Source organism: Hippopotamus amphibius, chromosome 8 (genome assembly GCF_030028045.1).
Source record: "Hippopotamus amphibius kiboko isolate mHipAmp2 chromosome 8, mHipAmp2.hap2, whole genome shotgun sequence".
Classification (NCBI taxonomy): Eukaryota; Metazoa; Chordata; class Mammalia; order Artiodactyla; family Hippopotamidae; genus Hippopotamus; species Hippopotamus amphibius.
Window position 1 is genome coordinate 146,282,715 of NC_080193.1, and position 22,842 is coordinate 146,305,556.

Sequence of the window (22,842 nt, forward strand, 5' to 3'; positions counted from 1 at the left end):
CGCGCCCACCGCGGACCGCGGACCAACGCCACCGGCCCCTGCCCTGCTCGCCCGCCCCTCTGCCTGCACTCCCCTCCGTCCTCCCCCGCTGGCCTCCTGACCTGCTGCTCCTCCGCTGAGTCTGGACTCCGGCCGGGGGCCGCCCGCCGTCCCGCCCTCTGCCATCCTGCCTGCACCCGCCCCGCCTCAGCCGCCCCTGGTGTGGGGCTGGGGCGAGGCAGGAGGCAGGGCTCCTCCTTCACAGCCTGAGGGAGGACCCCAGAGTCCAGGTGGGGGGCCGAGAGGAGCCTGGAGGGTGGGAAGCTGGGGGCGAGGGGGACGGGGGACAGGATGAGCCAGGGGCGTCCGGGCACAGTCTCGAGCCAGAGGCAGGGTGGGAGGGGCGGGGGCTGGGGGAGGCGGCAGGCGCGGGGGGCCTCGGACCACCCTCAGCACGCTGAGCCCCCAGCAGCTGCCTGGTGAGGCAGCCCCCGGGGAAGCCGGCCCTCCGCCGACCTGGCAGTGACCCCTCCGCACACTCACAGGCACACCTTCCTGCACCTGTGGGCGGCCCCCTCGGCCCTCCTCTCTCCCCTCCACTCCAGACACGCAGGACGCGGCCCTGAAGCCACCCCACCCCGAGTCCAGCCTCACGGCTGCAGCGGCCCCCCCGGCGCTCTGCCGCGCGCCCCGCGCCCTTGTCCGGGGCCCCGCCCCCCACAGGGGCCCACCACACCACACGCGCAGCGTTTCTACGCTGAACTCTGACCCTGCACCCCTCCCGCCAAACCTTGACCCCTGTCCCTCAGACCCCTGCTTCTCCCTGCCGTGTGGCCCCCACCCCACGCTGGCCCGCCGCCGGCTGGCCTCCCCTCCTGCCCTCACGGCCCCGACGCTCAGCAGAGCCCCCGAGGGACGCAGCGCCCGCCCTCGGGGCGTCTCCCTCTGGGGCACCGAGGTCCTCTCAAGTCACCAGGCCCTGCGCCCCGTGTTCCCTGGCCTCACCGCCACCCCACCCCCAGCCCGAGCACAGCAGCCCCAGGGACGCGGCACCTTCCCCTCCCGCCAGCCTCCAGCAGGCAACTGGCAAGTCCCAATGACACCACAACCCCCGATGACGGGGTGCGGGGGCCCGCAAAGGAGGGGCCAAGGCTCCTCCAGGTCCAGCTGTGGAGAGGGCGACAGGTGGGCCGTGTGCGGCCGGGGCACGGCCTCCCTGGCCTGCTAGGACCCCTCGTCCTGCAGCGGGGCCTAAATGACCAGAATCCAAGTTCTCAGAGAGCCGAGGGGAGAAGGGAGACGGGGTTTCAGGGCACAGCCTCACACGCAGAGAGCAGAAGCAGGTGGAGGGCCTGAGCGACACCACCGACCTTGCTGGGAAGGGAGCTTTACTTTGCAGGAGCCCCAGGATGGGTGACGCCGGAGGCCCCCTTCGCTCCACACGCACTGGGAGTGCCGGGCGCCACCTTGGCCCGAACCTCTCAAGGGCAAAGCGGAGCCCTGGGACCGCCGCGCGCCCAAGCTGTCCCTGCTTCTGCAATCCTGACCGGCTGCCCGAGACCCTCGGGACCTGAGGGGGTGGCCCCTGGCTTGGCGGCATCCCCACTCTGGCCCGAGTCTCTGCGGACGGCAGCGCGGGAGGGGAACGGCCGGCACAGAGGGCCCACCGGCTGGGTCAGCCTCCCTACGGCCCTGGCCCGCAGCTGGGCACAGAGGAGGGCCGGCGAGGCACAGCCTTCCAGACCCTGAGGGGCCACCAGGGCGAGGTGAGGGGTGGCAGGTCCCCGTATATCCTGGAGACACAGCGGCATTTCCGGGTGAGAGGGCGTGGAGAGGCCAGCGCTGGGCCTGCGGCCAGAGGGCAGCGGGGCTGCGGAGCCGCTTCACCATGAGAGCGGACGTACAGCCTCCACTAGACAGACAGACCGACGGAACAGAATGAAGCCCACAGAAAGGTAAGATTGAAGCTGGGATGACTAACTTCAGTGCAACAACCGCAGGATGGAATGCCGCGCATCCTTTTAAGGACTCAGTGGCTGAAAGCAGGTCACAGGTGGCCTGCAGCTGCCACAGCATCCAGCACCACCGCAGCAGCGGCCAGTGCCCCGGGGAGGGACGGACCGGGCATCCCGACAGTAGAGCCCGTGGCCGACCACCCACAGAGCTGGGGACCAGCGGCGGCCGCGGCTGCCCGGTCTCACCCGCAGTCTGGGCACAGATCATGTGTGAGATACACGCTGGGCCTGACGGCTGGGTCCCCCGTGGGTGGTACGGAGGCACTGCTGTAGCAGCTGCAGTTCAGCCGTGAACACGATTCCTGCCCTGGTGGAGGCCGGCCACCGGGGCCCTTCTCCACACAGCAGCTCTCCCTCCCGGAACGTGGGCCCCCCCAGGGCAGGGACCTGGTGTCCTTGTCCTCTGCGGTGTCCTGGGTGCCTAGAGCATGCCGGTCAACAAGGAGGCACTCCGTGCACATGTTGACCCAGGAAGGAGTGGACGTCGCAGCGCCCACCTGGGGGCAGGAGGGAGGGGATGAGTGCATGTGGGGGAGGGCGTTCCAGGCAGAGGGCTGGAGCCCAGAGCCAGGGCGTGAGAGGTGAGTGCGGGAAGGCGGCGGGGCCAGAGCCGCAAGGGCCTTGAGGGGATGCAGGTGAGTGGAGCAGCTCCCCGGCCTGGCCTCTGCCGCACAGGAGCCTCAGTGGCCGCAGGGATGGAGAGGCGGGGAGGATGACCATAGCAGGAGGTCTTCTGGACGTGGTCGCCTTGGGCCACACTTGGAAGGCGGAGCTGAGCAGCCTGGCTAAAGCTCTGGTTGAGGGTGATTCCTGTGTAACGGAAACTATCAAACTCAACAGCAATACGTCATTGCCTAGAAAACAACACACACAAGATGTCTCCCAAACTAAACATTGAAAAATTAAAGTCCCAACAAGACATTCCTGAACCTGACAATTTACAATGACTCTGAATAAGTATGGACAACAGCTAGTGCATTTCAGAGGGGAAAGAACCCTGGTGGGAATGCCCCGCGGGCAGTGGAGCCAGCAGCCCGGAGCACACAGGAGCACGTGTGCACGGGCAGCAGACAGCGGCGGACACCCCATCGGCACTAACCCCCGGGGGAGAGCTCCAGCTGGTGGCTCTCGTGCCCTGCGCAAAAATGATTTCAGGCTGGTTATCACCTTAGGGGTAAAACCACAGTGCAAGAAAATCATTTCTAAAATCTGGGCACATCCTGTATAATCGCATCCAGGGCTGCTTCCTGAGCTTGCCAGCAAACCTGACCCTGAAGGCCAGGACAGATGGGGTGGACAACAGAGCAGAAAATTCCACGTGGGCACATTCAGCTGCGAGAAGGCCCTTTCCACAGGGGGCAGGAGAGAGGCAGGTGCTTTAGGGAGAGTCCTCACAGGTCAGGGGAGCAAACCTCTCCAGCGAAAAGGGGATGAGAGGGAAAACAGATGTCTAATCGACTGTGGAAGTGTGCTCACACTGGTATGCGCGTTCCCCAGGGGGCCGGACAGGGCGACACCGCCAGAGCCCGTGACGGGTGGTGCCGCGCGGGGACAGACATGGTGACCTCCCAGAGGGCGCGCCACAAACGCAAACTGAAGGTGTGAAGGGTTAACGTCTGTGAATTTAGACCAAGGGGAAAACAGACCCGCGGTGTGTGTGCAGCCCCTTCCCGAGTGACGGGGAACCCCGGCGCCCATCAGAGGGGCAGCGGGCAGACACGCCCGGGCCCTGCGTGGACGTGACAGGCAGGCTCAGGCGCGACACGAACCTTTCTGTGTCTGTTAAACATAAGTGGGCGGAGTGCGTGAGGAAGCACACGTGCGCATGGGTGCCTGAGGACGCACACGCGTGTGCACATGCACGCACAGGTTAAATCCTAAACGTGTTCGGGATCGTCACCCTCCAGCAGACGAGGATGCTCTATGCCGATTTCATCTTGGGTGTTTAAAATAAGCATGGCTTGGATGCGTTCCCAAAATAAAACGTAAAACTCACTTCATTCGGGGAAAATGATGCTGCAGAAAAATATTTAGTAGCAGAGAGGTGCTCGTGGACCAGTTTGGAGCGTGTGCCCGCTCCCGCTGTAGAGAGCGTGGGGGGGCAGGGGTGTGCGTGGGGGGGTGTGTTCACGTGTGAGGGGGCCGTGCATGTGTGTGTGTGGGCATGTGTGGGCGGGTGTGCGTGTGTGTGCAGCTGGGAGGGTGTGCTTGGGGGGGTATGTACTGGAAGGACACATACCAAAGTGTCGACCGTGGTAACTTCCTGGTGTCGGGATGATTGTGATTTACCATTTCTTTCTTTTGTGTATATATAGTGTCTAACTTACACAACTAACAAGTATAACTTGTAAGAAGTCCTTGTTAGGAACGTTTTCTTCCTGGCACATGTAGTGCAAAGTGCCCGCATCTCCTCTTGGGGTCCACACCCTCCACCCGTCACCAGGAAAGCCCTCCACAGCCATGTTATGTGTCCCCGAGGGTGGCCTGCAGCCAAAACTAGCTGATGCTGGAACAAAGGCCCGGCCTCCAGCCTCCACGGGGAGCCCAGCTCCAGAGCAACACGCAAGGTCATTTCTCCCTCTGCCAGGTGCCTTCCTCCACCCCTTACAGGCACGTCGCTTGGGACGGCCCCCAGAGAACTTCCCACGCAGGGAGCCCCGTCTTCGACAAGAGACCAAGGAGATCAGGCAAAACCACCAGGGCTGGGCTGCAGTTGCTGCCTTGACCAGCAAAAAGCCTGCCGGTCAGGGTCCCCGCCCGCTGCACTCCCCCTGCCACCTGCCCGCCCCGCCCCCACCATGCGGCTCTCAGCAGCAAGCCCCCTTCTGCCACCTCCTCCCTGGAAGCGTCCAGTACCGTCTTGCTCTGAAGACGTGGTCCCCGGCCCTCACTCCTCACCACCCCCTTCCCCCGCCCCCTCCATGAGAGCAGACGCACCTCCCCGGGGCCCACCCTCCTGGTGCTGCGCTCCTGACTCACGGTCACCCTCTAATTCCTCCTCCGTCTCAATCAGGGGTGGCTTCCACATCCATCAGCCCCCCCAGCAAAGCAGATGCTCAGTAAGTGCACGTGGAGGAAATGAGTGCCCTAGACACCAGCAGACAGCCCGGAGCCCGTGGGCAGGGACGTGAGACACCCAGCCCCTCCCTCCTGAGCCCGGATGGAGGGCAGGGCACGGGTTCCCCCGTTCCAGCAGTAATCTCTAGAGTGCATCCCAGTCCTCAGGCGCACCCACCCGGCCCTCCTCCTCTCCTGGCAGGCAGCCCAGGCCCACAGGGCCCAGCGAGATCACCAGCACCGACGTGGAGCCCCGGGCCTGAGTAGGGGCAGAGAGGGTTGCAAAGACCCCCAGGGGGTCTGCTTTATTACAGGGTCAGGAGGGAGACATTGCTATGCTACGCACGGTACCACGGGTGCAGGCCCCCCAAAGCCCAGAGGCGCCCCCAAGGTGCAGGTGCCAGCAGGTGGGAACAGGCAGACCAGCCCTCCCGGCCTCGGCACCGCGCACTGCTCCTCTACTGAGATCCGTCCACCCGCCAGTCCTCGTCGTCCTGCTGGGCCCCTGGACAAGGCACTGGTGGGGAGGAGGAGGTGAGGGGCCTGGGCATCCTGCTCCTCTACTGAGATCCGTCCGCCCGCCAGTCCTCCTCCTCCTGCTGGGCCCCTGGACTGGTGGGGAGGAGGAGGTGAGGGGCCTGGGCATCCCCAAGGAGCCCAAGCGCCCTCGCGGGGCCGCGGCTGCTGCTGGGCTGCACCTGCCGGAGCGACACTCCACTCTCCAGGCTCCCCCTTCCCGCGGCAGCACCCGGCGATCAGAGCCCACCTCGGGGTGACCAGAGCCCGCCTTGGGGTGAGGGCTGCACCAGCGTGTTGCGGTCCGTGCATGCACGTGTGTGGATACACGGCAAGGACTCTGTGTGCACCGTGACTGCTCTTCAAAGAGGACCCAGGCCCCTGTCCTGCAGCCCCCAAGATAGGGAGCTGTGACCAGATGCCGGGTGCACCCCACAGGGGGCCTGTGAGGAACAGACCCATTTCACAGAGGGGCAGATGGAGGTGGCACTGGGTGTCAGGGCTTTGCGGCCACAAGCCCGAGGGCAGGGGTCAGCCCAGCCTCTCCGCTGGCACCAAGGTTCTGAGAGAGAGCAGGCGCCCCGTGCCACTCTCCACGGCCCCCACCAGGCCTGGGCAGCCCGGCCACACCCCAGGGGACCGGCCTGCACGCAGCCTTGCTCACCGCGGGCCTCGCCCAGAGCACAGCCAGGGTGGAGCCACCACCCACACACCCGCAGCTCCCCCAGAGGCCCACCAGGGGAGGGGTGCGGAGGGCGGGGGAGGAGGGTGTTTCTAGAAGCAGACTCCTGCTGCGAGAGACGCCTGGGAGGGCGGGCTAGGCGGGAACTTCCAGAAGCTGCCCCAAGGCCAAGGGCCCTGGGGTCCAGAGGAACCAGTGTCTGCAGGGCCATCCCGTGTCAGCAGAGTCCCCGGTGTCACCTCCCACCTCCAGGAAGCCATGGGCACACAAAGCGTGGCATTGCCACCATACACAGGGCCAGTACCCTCCCTGTCCCGACACAGGCATATCTGGGAATTTGCAGAACTGAATCTGAATTCTGAATCTGAGCGATTTCGGGGAATGATGGGAGATGTTTGCCCGGCCAGCTGCAGGCCAGTGCCCGTATCCTAGGAGCAACCCGGCCTGACACCTGGACTTACCGATGGCCATCAGGGTGCCGCAGTCCTTCTTGTGAAAGTCGGTCCAGGCTTTGGTCTTGCAGTATTTGCTGCAGGTCAGGATCCCGTAGCAGCGGGTGCAGGGTGTCAGGCGCACCCCGACGGAGCGGCCGCACTGGTAGCAGAACTTGAAGAAGGGAACCCTGCGAGAGAACCACGCGGGTGGTCGGGCGCACCCGTCACCTGCGCCCAAGGCTCTGAGCTCCGGGACCTGCCCTGTCCGGCGCGGTGCTACTGGGAACAGGAAACAAGCCCCGCGCCCTGGAGGTCACCCGGGTGCTGGCTGGCCCAACTGGGCAGAGGACGACAGCACACCATAAGGGGACCCTCATGTCAACACCACGGCATGGGGGTGGGTAGGGTCTGCAGTGAGGGGAGCAGACGCGGAGCAGGCACGCCGTGGGGCTGTGGGTGCGCCGCCCCTGCCCACCCCGTCCACCAGGGTTTACTGGGCGGGCATCTTCCGGGATGCCCACGGAGATCACAAGGCGCCCAAGCAGGTAGAGGCTGCTCCGGAACAGCAGCGTAGGGGCCAGTGGTGGAGGGGCTGGGAGGCACGTGCGGTGCAGGGCATCCGCCGTGACGGTGGGGGCATCTTCGCGTAGCAGGGCCTGGGCTCAAACCCCACCCCGCCGCCCCCCTGGGGGACGTGGAACCCACCCAGAGCAGCCCAGGCCACTCTACGCGTGTGCCCTGCAGCCCCCATCTTGACTCCAGCCTACCACCCACAGCGGGACCAGGCCCCTCAAGAGCAATGCTGTCCCAGGCAGGGGAGGTCGGGACAGGACTGGCAGCACCACGCAGCCCCCCTGACGCTCAGCCACGTACCGCTCCTGCTCCCCCGAGTCCAGACCCTCGGGCATGCTGGTGCCCTTCCGCTTCAGCCGGAGGCAGGGGGCCAGCTCCGCTGCACCGAGAGAGACCCGTGTTAGCCTCCCGGGCCCTCCTGGTCATGCGTGACACCCACACGTGGAGGGGGCGCTGAGCTGCCCACCTCGACCACCCTCCTGTGGAGAGCCCACCCTGGCTCTGCAGCAAGGCGGGCGGGGGCCTCAAGCCTTGGACAACCCCCAAGCAGGTCTGAGGGCACAGAGTGAGGCTTGGTGCTGGCGGCACCCCTCTGCTTCTGCATCCGCGCCTTCAGACCTGCAGCCTCCTGGCCACCAGCCCCGCTCCAGTCCCCTCCCCACGTCTTTACAGGCCGCCGGGCAGCAGCAGGTTCTCTCTGGCCTTGCCCGGCTCACACCCCTCTCTGGGGTGGAGGCGTTTGGCTCTGCTCTTTGGCCACTGCTGGCAGGATGCAGAGTGGGCTAGGGGGCAGGAGGGCAGCGAGCCCCCCACAACAATCACCTGAGGCTCAACCGCGTCCCTGCACCTTCCGGTCCTTAAACAACACGTCCGTTCCCCCAAGAAAGGTCACCTATCCTCTGCTTCCCCAGAACCCCTTAAGATGTAGGAACCCCCACAAAGAAGGGTACGCCTGCTGGCCAGGAGAGTAGAGAAGGTGGGAGCCCTCCTCCTCCATCCCCATGCCCCCCGGCACCCAGGGCCACGCCCCATGCTGCTGTGGGAACTGGGACATGGGCCAGGAAGCCAGCTCTGCCACAGAGTGTGCGGGACCAAAGCCACCATCCTGAAGACCACATGGCTCCAGGGCGATGCTTCTGGGAAGGCTGACTATAAAGCCTTCTCAATATCAAAAATGCGAACAATCCCATCCCAAAATGGGCAGAAGACCTGAATAGACATTTCTCCAAAGAAGACATACAGGTGGCTAACAAACACATGAAAAGATGCTCAACATCACTAATCATTAGAGAAATGCAAGTCAAAGCCACAGTGAGGTATCACCTCACACCAGTCAGAATGGCCATCATCAGAAAATCTAGAAACAATAAATGCTGGAGAGGGTGTGGAGAAAAGGGAACTCTCCTGCACTGTTGGTGGGAATGTAAGCTGGTACAGCCACTACGGAAAACAGTTTGGAGATTCCTTAAAAAACTAAAAATGGAACTACCATATGACCCAGTAATCCCACTCCTGGGCATATACCCAGAGAAAACCATCATCCCAAAAGAAATACGTCCCATAATGTTCACTGCAGCACTATTTACAATAGCCAGGACATGGAAGCAACCTAAATGCCCATCAGCAGATGAATGGATAAGGAAGATGTGGCACATATACACAATGGAATATTACGCAGCCATAAAAAAGGAATGAAATGGAGCTATATGTAATGAGTGGATGAAACTAGAGTCTGTCATACAGAGTGAAGTAAGCCAGAAAGAGAAAAACAAATACCTTATGCTAACTTATATATATGGAATCTAAAAAAAAAAAAAAAATGGTACTGATGAACGCAGTGGCAGGGCAAGAATAAAGACACAGATGTAGAGAACAGACTGGAGGACATGGGATGGGTGGGGGGTGAAGGGGAAGCTGGGACAAAGTGAGAGAGTAGCATTGACATATATACACCACCAAATGTAAAACAGCTAGTGGGAAGCTGCTGCAGAGCACAGGGAGATCAACTGGATGATGGGTGATGCCTTAGAGGGCCGGGACCGGGAGGGTGGGAGGGAGTCGCGGGAGGGAGGGGATGTGGGGATTTGTGTGTAAATGCAGCTGATTCACTGTGTTGACAGCAGAAGCTGGCACAACCGCGTAAAGCAATCATACTCCAATAAAGATCTGGAAAAATAAAAATAAAAAATGAAAATAAATAAAAGTGGCTCTGATGGTGCCTCGGCGTCACCTGTTTAAAAGGAAACAAGGAAATGACAAGAGGGCACATCTGTTTGTTAGAGCCCTGGGACTCCTTTTTTAACAACTTTGTTGAGTCGTAGTTCACTTTCCACCCAATACATCCATTTAAAAGTGCACAATCCGATGGCTTTTAGTACATTCACAGCTGTGCAGCCATCACCACAATCAATTTTAGAACATTCTCATCCTCCCAAAGGGTTCCCAGCCCAACAGCTCTCGTGCCCCGAGTCCCCTACTCCTCCAGCTCTGAGCAACCACTCATCTACTTTGTCTCTGAGTATTTTCTGGACCTCTCATATAAATGGAATCATATAATATGAGGTCTTTTGTGACTACATTATTTTGCTCAGTGTAATGTTTTCAAGGTTCATCCATGTTGTAGCATATTTCAGTACTACATTCCTTTTTATGGATGAGTACTATTCCATTGTATGGTAGACCAAAATATGTCTACCAATTCATCAGTTGATGGATATTTGGGTTGTTTCCATTCTTTGGCTTTTATGAATCATGCTGCTATAAATATTTGAGTACAACTTCCGTGTGGACACACGTTTTTATTTCTCTGGAGTATATACACACCTAGGTGTGGAGTTGCTGCATCACATGGTAACTCGATGTCTAACATTTGAGGGACTGCCAACTGCTCTCACAGCAGTTGAGCCATTTTACATCCCCACCAGCAGAGCAAGAGGGTTCCACTGTCTCCACATCCTCACCATTGCTTGCTCTTCTCTTTGCTTATAGCCATCCTAGTGAGTGTGAAGTGGTATCTCAGTGTGGCTTGGTTTGCATCTCCCTGATGGCTAATGATGTTGGGCATCTTTTCACATGCTTATTGTCCATTTGTGTACCTTTCTTAGTAGAAATTTCTATTTGCACTTTGTCCATTTCTTAATTTGGTTATTTGTCTTTATTATGAAATTGTAAGATTTTAAAATTCATTCTACACACAGGTCCGTTATGAGATATATGATTTTCAAATATATCTCCCATATTGTGGGTTATCTTTCATTTTCTTCATAGCATCCTTTAAAGGATACTATGAAAATTAGAAACAAAAGTTTTTAATTTTGATGTCCAGTTTAATTTTTCTTTCATTGCTTATATCTAGGAATCCATTGCCAAATCTAATGATATGAAGATTTATCCCTGTATTTTCCTCTCAAAATTTTATAGTTTAAGCTCTCACATTTAGTTATTCAGTGTAAATTGAAGTAATTTTTGTATGTGGTATGAGGTAGGGTCAAATTTCACTCTTTTAGTCTCAGCACCATTTGTTGAAAAGACTGTTCTCTCATTAAAAAGTCTTGGCACTGTTGTTGAAAATCGGTTGACATAGACACATTGGTCTTATTTCCGGGATCTATTCTACTCCATTGTTCTGTATGTCTGTCTTCAGGCCAGTATCGCGCTATCTTTGTTACTGTTGTTTTGCAGTAAGTTTGAAATTGGAAAGTGAGAGTCCTTCAACTTTGTTCATTTTCAAGATGGTCGTGGCTATTCTGGGACCCCTGCAATTCCATAAGAACTTCAGAATCAGTTTCTCAATTTGTACAAAGAGGTCAATTGGAATTCCGATAGGTGATGTCTTTCCATTTATTGAGGCCTCCTTTAATTTCTTCAACAATGTTCTGTGGTTTTCAGAGTATAAAGTTTACACTGTTTTTGTTAAATGTACTCATAATCATTTTATTCTTATTGATGCCATTGTAGTTGGAATTGTTTTTTAAATTTCATTTTTGGTTTGTTCACTGCAATTGTACAGAAATACTACTGATTTTTGTATGTTGGTCTTATATCCTACAATCCAACTGAAGATGTTTATTAGTTTTAATAGTGTAATAGTTTTATATTTAGATTAATATTAATATTTTTATATTTATTTAAAATAGTTTAATACTAGTTTTATTTTTAAAAGTGGATTCCTAGGATTTTCAATCTGTAAGATGATATCTGCAAATAGAGTTTAACTTTTTCCTCTCCAATCTGAATGCCTTTTATTTATTTTTCTTGGCTAATTACACTGGCTAACAACTCCAATACAATATTATATAGAAATGGGTTTTTTTATGACCAAGCATATGGTCTGTCCTTAACAACATCCCAAGTGCACTTGAGAAGAATACTTATTCTACTGTTGGGTAGGCAGATGTTCTATAAATATGTTAGCTCTTGTGGTCTAATAGTATTGTTCAATCTTCTGTTTCCTTATGATCCTGTGCCTAATTTTTTTAATGATATATATGTATTTATTGAATTTATTTTTGGTTTGAGTATATATTATATTTGATAACCTTTTACATGTAATTTTGATCATATCCTAATAATTTTTTCAGGTTGCTCTATCATATTCACAACTTTTCTTGATGGTGGGGTCATCATTTACCAATCATTTCTCAACAGTTTTTCACTGAGGTTGCTTCCAATTTTTGCTGTCATAAATGTTGCTCTGATTAAACTGTTTACATATGTATCAATTTTTGCATATTGTGGATTGTTAAGTGATTTTTTGGGTTGGATTACTATGGTTTTCTCTTTATTGTGCCTAGTTTTTCTATCAACTATTGAAAGTGGGAAATTGATATCTTCGACTACTTTGTTGTTGAATTATCTATTTCTCCCTTCATTTATGTCTGGTTTTGCTTCACATACTTGGATGTCTGTCATTAGGTGCATATAGGTTTATAATTATTTTATCTTCCTGATTGACTATTTTATCATTTTTAAATGTCCCTCTTCATCATTAGCAATTTTTTTTGTTTTAAAGTCCATTTTTTCTAATATTAGTATAGCCATTCCAGCTTTCTCATATAGTTGTTATTTTCATGGTATATGATTTTTTTTATTCTTTTATTTTCAATCTGTTGGTATCATTGAATCTAAAATATGTTTCCTGTAGACAGCATATAGATGGACCTTTTTTATTTTTATTCAGCCTGACAATTTCTGCCTCATGACTGGATTATTTAGTCCATTCACACTTAATGTTATTACTGATTTAGCTGAATTTACATTTGCCATATTACATTTTGTTTTCTAGGTGGCTCATATTTTTGTTCCACTACTCCTCCTTTATTTACTTTTTTGCATTAAGTGAATACTTTTTAATGTAACTTTTAATTTCTTTAATAATTTTAAACTATACTTTTGTTATTTCCTTGTGGTGGCTTTAGGGTTTACCATACGAATCTTACCAAAACCAGCTTCAGATCTATATTAAGTTAAATCCAGTGAGATATAAAATAGTAACTCCTATATAGCTCTGGTCTCTTTCCTCCCTTTTTATGATATTATTGTCATACATATTGCATCTATAAATGTTACAAACTCAACATTACAAAGTTATGATTAGTTATATAATTTTATGTATACTAAAGAAGCCGAGGGGCAGGATTTCCTAGGTAGCACAGTGGTTAAGAATTTGCCTGCCAATGCAGGGGACACGGGTTTGATTCCTGTCCCAGGAAGAGCCCACATGTCACAGAGCAACAAAGCCCATGTGCCACAACTACTGACCCTGCACTCTAGAGCCTGTGAGCCACAACTATTGAGCCCACATGTTGCAACTACTGAAGCCCATGTGCCTAGAGACCATGCTCCACAACAAGAGGAGCCACCACAAGGAGGAGTCCTCACACCACAATGAAGAGTAGCCCCCCCCCCCAGCTCACCACAACTAGAGAAGTCCTTGTGCAGCAACAAAGACCCACTGCAGCCAATTAATTAATTAATTAATTTTTAAAAAGAAGCCAAAAAATCATGTATCTATAGCTTTTGTTATATTAAACTTATTATTTATCATTTGTGGGTCTCTATTCCTCCTTCTTAATTTGATCTATCATCTGGAGTCATTTCTTATCACATTACAGGTTTCCTCCTACCCACCTCCTTTGTACTATTATTGGCAAATATATTGCATATGTTATGGGCTCAACAACACACACACATATATATGTTAATATATATGCACATATTACATATAAATAAAATTCATATATATGCTTATACTAATTGTTATATAACTGCTTATATATAATTATGCAAATTGCTTTAAATCTGTTAAGAAAAATATGCACTTATTTTTACAACTACTTTTGCCAGTGCCCTTTGTTCATGTGGATTTGCTTTCCATCTGGAGTCACTTGCTTTAGTATTTCCTGTAAAGTAGGAGCGTTAGGAACAAATTCTCATGGGTTTTGTCTTTCTGGGAATGCCTTTGTTTCACCTTCATTTTTTAAGTCAGCTTTGCTGGACACAGGACTCTTGGCTGAAGTTTATCTTTCTGGCCTCCATCACTTCTGATGAGAGGCCAACTGCTAATTTTATTGGGGCTCCCTTGTAAGTGATGGATCGTTTGACTGTCAGCATTTTAACTACGGTGTGTCTGTTTGTGGGTCTCCTTGTGTTTATCCTATTGAGAATTCATTAAGCTTCTTGGATATACAAATTGATGTTTTTCAGTATATTTGAGACGTTTGCATCCATCATATCTTTAACTACTTTTCCTGCCCCTTTCTCTCCCATCTCTGCTTCTGGTACTCCAGTTGTGCATACATTGATGTGCTTGGTGGTACCCACTTTTCTCTGAGGACCTGTTCATTTCCATCATCATTCTCCCTCTCTCTGGGGCTGGTGATTGTTATTTGCTTGTTATTTGCTCAGTGGCCAGCTGGGTTACCTTTGTGAAGTCTATCTCCCCGCTACAGTGTGAAGCTTCTGGTGTTGCTCCACACAAATGTGGCTGCATGGGGATGCCCACAGCCACCTGGGAATGACTGCTGTGGGCAGGGCTCTGATTGTCTCCTTCCCAGAGTACACCCAGGTGTTTAGTTCCATTAATCACTGACTGATTCTTCATTGTTTTCAATAAGCTTCTGGGCATAAACTGCTCCATAAACTTGTTCAATCAAATTAGGGCTCATTGAAGGGATAGTTCCCAAGGCCAGTAGTCGAGATTTGCTCTGACCACAGGAGGGCTCCTCCCAGCTGTCTCGTTCCTGGTTTTCTTTGGCAATGAGCCAAATTACAGTTTCACCTTTATCTCTAATGAATCTACCAACCTCCTCACAGTGGCCTTTACCACAACCTCCACTGATTCTGAGAGTACCATTAGGCTTGAACTTCTCCTTTGGGATGAGGTTCAGAGTTGTTTTATGCTGTGCTTCTCGCCTGAGCAGATCTCTGAGCCACGGCTCTGGTGTTGTGGTGGGGACAACAGCACACTTCCCTCTTAGTGACACTCCCACTTTAGGACCTGAGCACTCAGTGGAGGGGGCACGACAGCCTCCAGTCTTCTGAGTGTGCCTCTCCCACCATGAAATCTCTGCCTTACTAGCTGGGGCACCCAGTATTCTCAGTGATACCACACTGAAGGTTGAGCTTCTGTTCCATAAATTGGGGGCTGAGCATAAAAATGAAGACCCGCTTCCTGGACAGGAAGTCAGGTCGGTGGGGACAGGATGAGAATTGCTGACATCCACGCTCCCCAGGAAGACAGCCCTTATACTGAGAGCTGAAGGGCAAGGGAGGCCTGCGTTCTTGGCTGCACCCGTCTGGAGAGCTGAGCAGGTGAAGGGAGAGAGCAGCTTAATCCTACAGATTCTCCCTTGTGAGTGAATTTGATTTTCTTGAATATATGTTTATTTGTATGCTCATGATCTTTAGACCATTTACCAAGACTTTAAATGGTTGGATTTTTTAATTATCATAACTTCAACAGTCTTGCTTGCAAGTGGGTCTATGGACCACCTCATGCTGTCAGGCCAGAAGCAGAAATTATATACCTATTGTTTTATACGATTGCTATTTCTAGAAGATAAAGAAAGGCAAGAAATATGATTTATACTATCTTTTATAATAACCTTTGCTGGTGCTCGTGTTTGTGTAAACACAAATTTTCACAGGATCACTTGCTTTCAGAATACTTTTAGTATTTCTTGTAGTGGGTTTAGTTTATCCGGGGATGCTTCACTTCATCTTCATCTTTGAAAGTCACCTTTTCTGGACACGGGATGCTCAGTTGGATGCTTTCAACCTGAACGGCTTCCTTTAGAATCTCTTTTAAGGCAGGGCTGCTAGCAATAAATTCTCTCAGCTTTTGTTTAACTGGGACTGTTTCTCTTTTGCCTTCATTTTTAAAAGTTAGTTTTGCTGGATTTAAGAATTTTGGTTGAATTTTTTTGGAGCACCTTGAATGTCACCCCACTATCTTCCAGCCTCTAGATCAGCAATTAATCTTATTGGGTTTATAATGAGTAATGAGTCATTTTTCTCTTCTTGCTCCCAAGATTTTCTCATGGGCCCTGCATTTCTGCAATTTTACTATAATGTGTGTGTGTGTGGATCTCTTTGCATTTATCCTATTTAGAATTAATTTGTCTTCTAAGATGTATAGACCAACATTTTCAGCACATATGTGAAGTTTTCAGCCAATATTTCTTCAAATGTTCTTCCATCTCTCTCCCTCCCTCTCTCTCTCCCCCCACCACCCCCGCCCCATCCCCCCACCCCACCCCCCCCCCCCACACACAATCCCAGCATACATATGCTGATGGGCTCAGTGCTGTCCCACATTCCTTCAGGCTCTATTCATTTTTCTTCATTCTTTTCTTCTCTCTTCTTCTGATTGCATCACCTCTATCAACCTGTCTTCAGGTCTGCTGATTCCTTTTTCTGCTGCTGCTGTGCCCCTCTAGTAAATTCTTCATTTTGATGACTGTACTGATTTTGAATTCCAGAATTTCTGCTTGGTTCTTTTTAAGATAATTTCCATCTATCTCTTTATGAATGTTCTCTACTTGATGAGATGTTGTCATCATACCTTCCTTGACTTCTTGAACTGTGACTTCCTTTAGTTCTTTCAACATATTTTAAATGGCTCCTTTGAAGTCTTTCTCTGCTAAATCTGACATCTGGGTGCTTTCACGGGCAGTTTGTTTATTATTTATTATTTTAATCCCTCCGTTATATTTTCCTATTTCTTTGCACGTCTCATAATTACATGTTGAAAACAACCATTTAGATAATATACTGTAGCCGCTCCAGGCACTGGTCCTCCCCCCGCCCCCCAGGACTTGTGATTGCTGTTTGCTGATTTGCCTAGCGATGGGCTGGATTATTTCCGTGTCCGCCCTCCCCCCACCCCCTGCAGTGTGAAGCTCCTGATGTTGCCCCGATGGGGTGCAGGCTCGGGTACGCCCACAGCCACCCTGCATCACAGGGCTTTCGTGGTCTCTTTTCATGACCATACCATATATTGGCTCCATGGATTTCAAGCTATCGCTCTATTAATTCCAAAAACGTCCTGAGATGCAAATTCCTCCTCAGCCTGATCCAATCAAAGGAAGGCTCTTTGAAGAGACTGTCCCTGAGGTTTGTTGAGACTTGTCCTGACCTCCGCAAGGTTCCTCCCGCTCCCTCTTCCCCAGTTTTCTCCGGCAACCAGACAGCCTCTAGTGCAGCCTCTGTCTCCAAGAACCTACAATCTCCCCCAACCCCCCACGTCACCTCTCACCAGAGGGTTTTCACTACTCCATGCCCTACTGGAAATGAAGTTAGAGTCTTTCCAAGGAGATTCAGAGCTCACGGCTCCTCCCTGGACAAAATCTCTGAGCTGTGGTCTGGAACTGGGGATGGGGAAATGACATGCTTCTCTACGAGTGACACCCATTTTAGGGTCTCATCTCTGGTGAGGGCAGAAAGCAGGGGACTCGGGCCTTCTCAGCTCGCCTTCCCAGCCCGGAGGGTCCGCCTGTAAGCCAGTGCGACAGTGACGGGAGCCTCAGTGTTCTCCGCGGTGCCGTGTGCGGGGCAGAGCCTCTGTGTACTAAGCCCCACACTGGACGGGGGGCATTTAGTGTGTGTGCTGGGTGGCTGTGTGGGCGGGAGGGTGGGGGAGGCTCGTGTTTCTATCGGGGGAGTGTTATGGACTAAACATGGGTCCCCCACAAGATTCACTTGTTGGAACCCTGATCCCGAAGCGATGATACTTGGAGGTGGGGATTTGGGGCGACTTGGTGATGAGGTCAGAGCCCCTCTAGCGGGATTAGTGTCCTATAAAAAGAGGAGGACCGTTCTCTCTCTCCCGCGTGACAACAGAATAAGCAGACGGCCCTCTAGGAGCCAGGAAACAGCCTTACCAGAACCCAGCAACGCCGCCACCCTGATCTCGGACCCCAGCCTCCCGCACCGCACACACAACTGTGCTGTTTAACCCCCACCCACCTGCAGTAAGTGTCGTAGCCCCTGCGCTGACTGCACGTGGGAGCCGCGTGTGAGGACGTACGTGTAGGGTGGTCAGCGGCCGTGGGCAGGTGTGAGGGTGGGTGGATGTGCACGTGGTAGGCGGGCTGGTAAGTGAGGGAGGGATTACTATGGATATGGGTATGCGTGTGCGACAGTGCGTAAATGGGTTCTGTGGGGAAGGATGGGGTCGCTGTGCGTGTGGGGCGGGGCTGAGGGAGCAGGTGTGGAGTATCGTACGTCACTGTGGGTGCGCAGGTGTGTGAGGACAGGTGTCCGTGCGGGTGTGGAGGTGAGGGGCTGGGTAGGGCACACGGTTAACATGTGTGGGGGTGGGGAGTGTGGGAGTGGTATGCGCGTGCAGGAACTTTGGAAGCTGGGGTGTGTATGTGTGAAGGGGGTTGGGCTGAGGACGTGGGGTGGGCAGGCCTGCGGGGGGGGGAGTTGGTAGGTTACGTAAGTGTGTGGGGTGTGTGTGGAGGTGCGTGGAGGTGTGTGTGACAGGCGGGTGCCCGGGAACTGTGGGATGGGAGGAGGAGGGTGGGGGGTCACTGTGGAGACAGTCACACGGTGCGTGGAAGCATGGGTGGGAGGTTATAGTCACAGGGTGGACGTATGTGTGTGCTTGTGTGTACATGTGTGGGGGGGTGCGCTGGTATGTGTGCGGGAGGTGCGGAGGTAGCTCCATGTGTGTGAGTATGCGTGTGGGTGGTAGGGAGGGCGGGGGGGAGTGAGGTGCTGGTGGGGATGGGGTTGTTTGTCAGAGGGGTACATGTAAGGGGGTAGGGTGGGGTTATGTGGGGGTGGGGTGGACACGGGGGTGTGGGGGGTGGCGCATGTAGGGGGCACGGCCTGAGGACAACAGCCTCGACTCCTCCTGCATCAGCACGGGGTCCGGCCTCACCCACAGCTGAGAACGTGACCTCTGGGGCATCAGGGTCCCCCGTCCAGCCTGTGGTCCCAGCAGCCCCTGCCGCCACCTCTGTCTCCGTGTCACCCGCAGTGCGGGCCCTGTGTGGTGGAGGTGAGCCCAAGGTGTGGCTGCGAGTGGCCGGGCTGGAGGCCACTGGCCCCAGGCTCCCTGCAGAGGCAGATGCGTCTCAGACGCAGCCCCTCGTCTGGGGGAAGTGATCCCTTTCCCTGGGGCCCGATCGACCTGGGTAGGTTTCATCAAGAGTCTATGCTCTTTGCCCGCTGGACGAGTTTGTCTCCGCGGCCAGGAAACGAGCTCCCCCGTGCACCGCTGTTCTGGATCCTTCTCCCATGTCCGAGGACCTGCAGCCCTTCCCGCCAGGTGCCCACCTGAAACTGCTGGCTCTGCCATGTGGCCAGATCACGCAGGGCGCTCAGGAGAGGGTGACCCAGGGCTTCACCCCCCGACCAGGCTGGTCACCACTTCTGCCCCTGAGACGTGGCTCGCCAAGCAGACCGCAGGGCAGGGCCCTCCTCCCCACCCAGCGCAGGCACGTCACTCCTGCTCAGTGCCTCATCTCCCACCCGTGCAGCGGGGCAGGAAGGGGGTGGGCAGGGGGTGGTGCCAGCTGGGCCAGGCATCCCGGGCACTGGACAAACATGATGCTCCCAGACGTGCTCCCGTGGTGGGGCCCGCGACTTCTCTTCCATGTTCTTCTCCCCAGCCTGAGACCCCCTTCTCAATTTCCCTTGTACGGCCTCCTTGGTCGGCAGAACGTAAGGGTCAAGGGAACACTGGCCCAGCAGGCGTGTCCCTCCCAGGCTCACCCCGCACAACCTCAGGGAGCCAGGTCTCCAGGGGACATAACCCCTTGCTCGAGGCACCCGTGCTCTTTCAGGAGGCGTAGATCCCGTTATACGTAACCGGGTCAGCTGCGAGCTGCCCGAGGAGCCCGAGGGCAGCCTCCGGCCCCGCTGGCCGCCCGCTGTGCCTGAGCGCCCACCTCTCTTGTTCAGATGCAGCACCTTCGGGTCCCACTGGCACTCCTTCGCGAAGACAGCCCGCCGCAGCTGGAGGCCCATGTACTCCAGGAGCTTCTTCCGGGCCAGAAACGTCTCCCGCTCCGCAGGCATCAGCATGTGGAAGGGGCAGTGGGCAGTCTTCCGGTCCTGCAACCCGGCGCCAGCCACGCCCCCAGCCCCGCCCTGTGAGCACGGGGCCCCGCCCCCAGCCCGCGGCGCGGCAGGCCCGGCCCTGGCCCGCCGCTGACACTGCGTGGGGAGCACACTTCACTCTCGATAATTATGAGGAGAAACCGGGATAACACTCAGAAAGCTGGCGCACAGGCAGCCACCCTGACAGCACGTGCTCGGGGCCCTAAGTCTTCTCTTGCAGAAGGCTGGGGGCTGAATTCCCTCAGAGGCCTGAGGGACCTTTGGCCCAGCCTTGCCTGAGAGATGCTAAGGTCCCAGCTCCACCCCCATCGCCAACGAGAGACTCAGCCGAACCTGGTAGAATCTGAAATATCCGTAGTCGACGGCCGTGCCCACCGCCACCTTGTCCCCCTGCGTGAGGGTCACAGGGTTCAGGATGTTGGCTCCGTGACTAATGAGCCGGTCAATCTGTGGAGAACAAAGTCCGCATCAAAGGCTCGCAGACTCCCCAGCCACCAGGAGGCAGGACCCGGAACCAGGGGGCCCACCACCCCCAACAGGAGAGCAGGGACGGGCTCTTGTCACCCGCGTTACCCAGAGAGGCCACCCTCCCAGGTGTGCAAAGCATCAGCAAGGCGAGCGAGACAGACGTGCTGACCTCGCGGACGAGGACGTGGGGCGATAGGTCCTCACAGTGCCCGTCCCAGCACAGCCAAGGCTGGTGGCGGGGCGGCTCCTCGGGCTGCCCTCCCTGGGCCTGGCCCCACCCCCAGGGCACCCTGTTGAGGGCTGGTCCCTCTCCCGCTAGAGCGTGAGCGATACGAGGGCAGACCGAGGCCTGTCTGTTCCCCACCCGCCCAGCACACCTGGAGGCGCTCAGTGAGACCACGCGTGCGGGGCCCGTGCGCCCGGCTGCGGGGCGCGTCTGTGTGAGCGTCTGTGTGCGTGCCTGGGCGTGTGTGTGCTCGACTCCTGGCACGCCTGCAGCAAGGTCCTCTGCCCAGGACTCACCGCCAGTTCCGTTCACAGCAAAGGGCATCTGGCAGAGGCGCCCACCCGCACCCCAGAGGGGAGAAGGAAGTGCCGTAAAGAGGCTCTTTGGGGGAGGCCCCTGGGGGCCTAGCGGTTAGGATTCCAGGCTTTCACTGCTGCGGACTGGGTTCAGCCCCTGGCCGGGTCAGGAATTAAGATTCCACAAGCCGAGGGGTGTTGACAAAACTATAAATAAATTTTTTGTTTTTTAAAAGATGCTCTTTGGATTGTAAGGTTAGCAAGGAGTGCTGGCAAAACCACAAACCGCGGGGCTCAGGGCGGCCGTCGTAGCAGATGACAACCGGGCCGTGCCCTGCAGGACGCACGCACGCCGCTCGCTTGCTGCGCAGGGGCGAGCGGCATCGCCACTTGGGGAGACACGGGGCTCCGTCAGCCACGGTCTGCACCCCTCGTCCCTCTCATCACCGTCCTTCCTCACAAACAGAAACCCTGGACGCTGGGGCGCCGTGCGCGAGGCTCGCTGGGCGGCTTTAGACACGGGCTCCTCTCGGCGCTGGTGACGCTGTGCGAGGCGCACGGAAGGCCAAGTGGGAGCCGGTTTTCCAGGGCCCTCGGGGAGGGCGGCCCTGACCCACTCCAGGCCACCCGCCGCCTCCCGGCTTGTAGTGCTGGATACATCCATGAAATGGGGTTCAGGATCCTGCCACTTTGAATTACATACGCACTAGAGTTTGGATAAACAGGTGCGGGATCCAGTCTCGGTGTCAGAGAGCACCTCCTTTGGCATCAACCATGAGCCAGCATCACAGCGCTTGCGAGCACAGCTCGGCTGGGCGGCTGCTCGGTCTGCAAACACCCAGCGGAGCACCCTGCCGGCCAGGAAGCCCCAGGCCTGTCCCCAGCGCGCCGGCCTCGTTCACTGCCCGAACCAGAGGCGCTAAATGCCTCTCCTCTTCAGTAGCATTTACGGCCTCGCCCTCCTGTGAGGTCAGTGCGCTTAGCTACAGAAACTGACTGAGGGTCACTCTCTGCCCTCCATCTCTCTTGCTTCCCCTTCTCCCTCCTGGTGCCACAGCTGGTTGGGAACCTCAGTGCACAGCAAGGCTGGCAGCCAGGACCCCGCCCAGGGCCGCACCTTGTGGGCGGGCAGGGGCTGCCCAGGGGAGAGCCATGGGCACCCGCACACAGAGGGGGCCTGCCTGAAGCTGAGCTGCTCCGGGGAGAACCTGAGCCCTGGAGTGGGAGTGAGGAGAGGGGAGACGTAGGCGGGGATGCACTTGGGAGACACAGCAGCTGGGAGGACAGAGGGGCCTCTGCAGGGAGAAGGATTCTACAGATGGCTGCCTAGAGTCTACACAGGGTCTTGCACACGTGTGTCCTCCTGGAGCAAGCAGCACCTGGATGTCCAGCTTCCAGCAAAGAAAGCATCCCTGCCTGGGACACAGCCCCCCCATCCCCCCCATCCCCGCCCAGGACACAACACCCCCCATCCCTGTCCAGGACATCTGGTTTCGTCACTGAAAAATCTAGAATCCTGTAGCCAGACCAAAGCCATGGCCGATGTTTCTCGAGACAAACTAGGGACTCTTGTCTGGCCTTTTGAGTGGGTTTACCACTAACACATTTTAGTGTTATAAACTATAACAATGAACTATAAACGGCAAGAATTGTTTGTACTTTCTCAAGTGTTTGAGACATCGAGTCTTGAAGAACACAGAGCAAGAGCCCATGAAGCGCCATGAAGCGCCTTGCTGCAAACAAGGGCCAGACCGAGGGTCCAGTGCAGACCCCAGACCTTAACCACCAGGGCCGCCCCCCTCCTCCATCACCTCCTCCACCATCCCCCACCCCAAGACCGCCCCCCTCTAGACTCACCAGGGCCAGCTTGCTTTCCAGGCTCCTCTGGCTCTCATAGGTCAGGTCACAGGCAACACACAGGGCACTGCCCAAGCCTTTGGTCAGGACCATGTTGGGGTCAGCTCCGTAGGACAGAAGCTCCTTCACAATCTGGACACAAACAGACCTGTCAGCGCCTAGCAGG

General features: G+C 54.8%; 1 protein-coding gene across 15 annotated transcripts in view; it reads right to left on the bottom strand.

Annotated features, from left to right (window-relative positions):
- The window catches only part of ANKMY1 (ankyrin repeat and MYND domain containing 1), a 72,048-nt gene that overhangs the window by 16,768 nt on the left and 32,438 nt on the right, over positions 1-22,842 (bottom strand). For 12 of the 15 annotated variants that reach the window (XM_057744725.1, XM_057744726.1, XM_057744724.1 and 9 more), the window contains 5 exons: positions 22,677-22,808; positions 20,163-20,276; positions 19,658-19,823; positions 7,557-7,635; positions 6,711-6,871 (listed from right to left, as the gene is read on the bottom strand). In XM_057744725.1, the coding sequence (XP_057600708.1) occupies positions 6,711-6,871; positions 7,557-7,635; positions 19,658-19,823; positions 20,163-20,276; positions 22,677-22,808 (652 nt within the window). Of the gene's footprint in view, positions 1-6,710; positions 6,872-7,556; positions 7,636-19,657; positions 19,824-20,162; positions 20,277-22,676; positions 22,809-22,842 lie in introns of those variants that run through there. The other 3 variants (XR_009055044.1, XR_009055045.1, XM_057744729.1) reach the window with 3 other exon arrangements.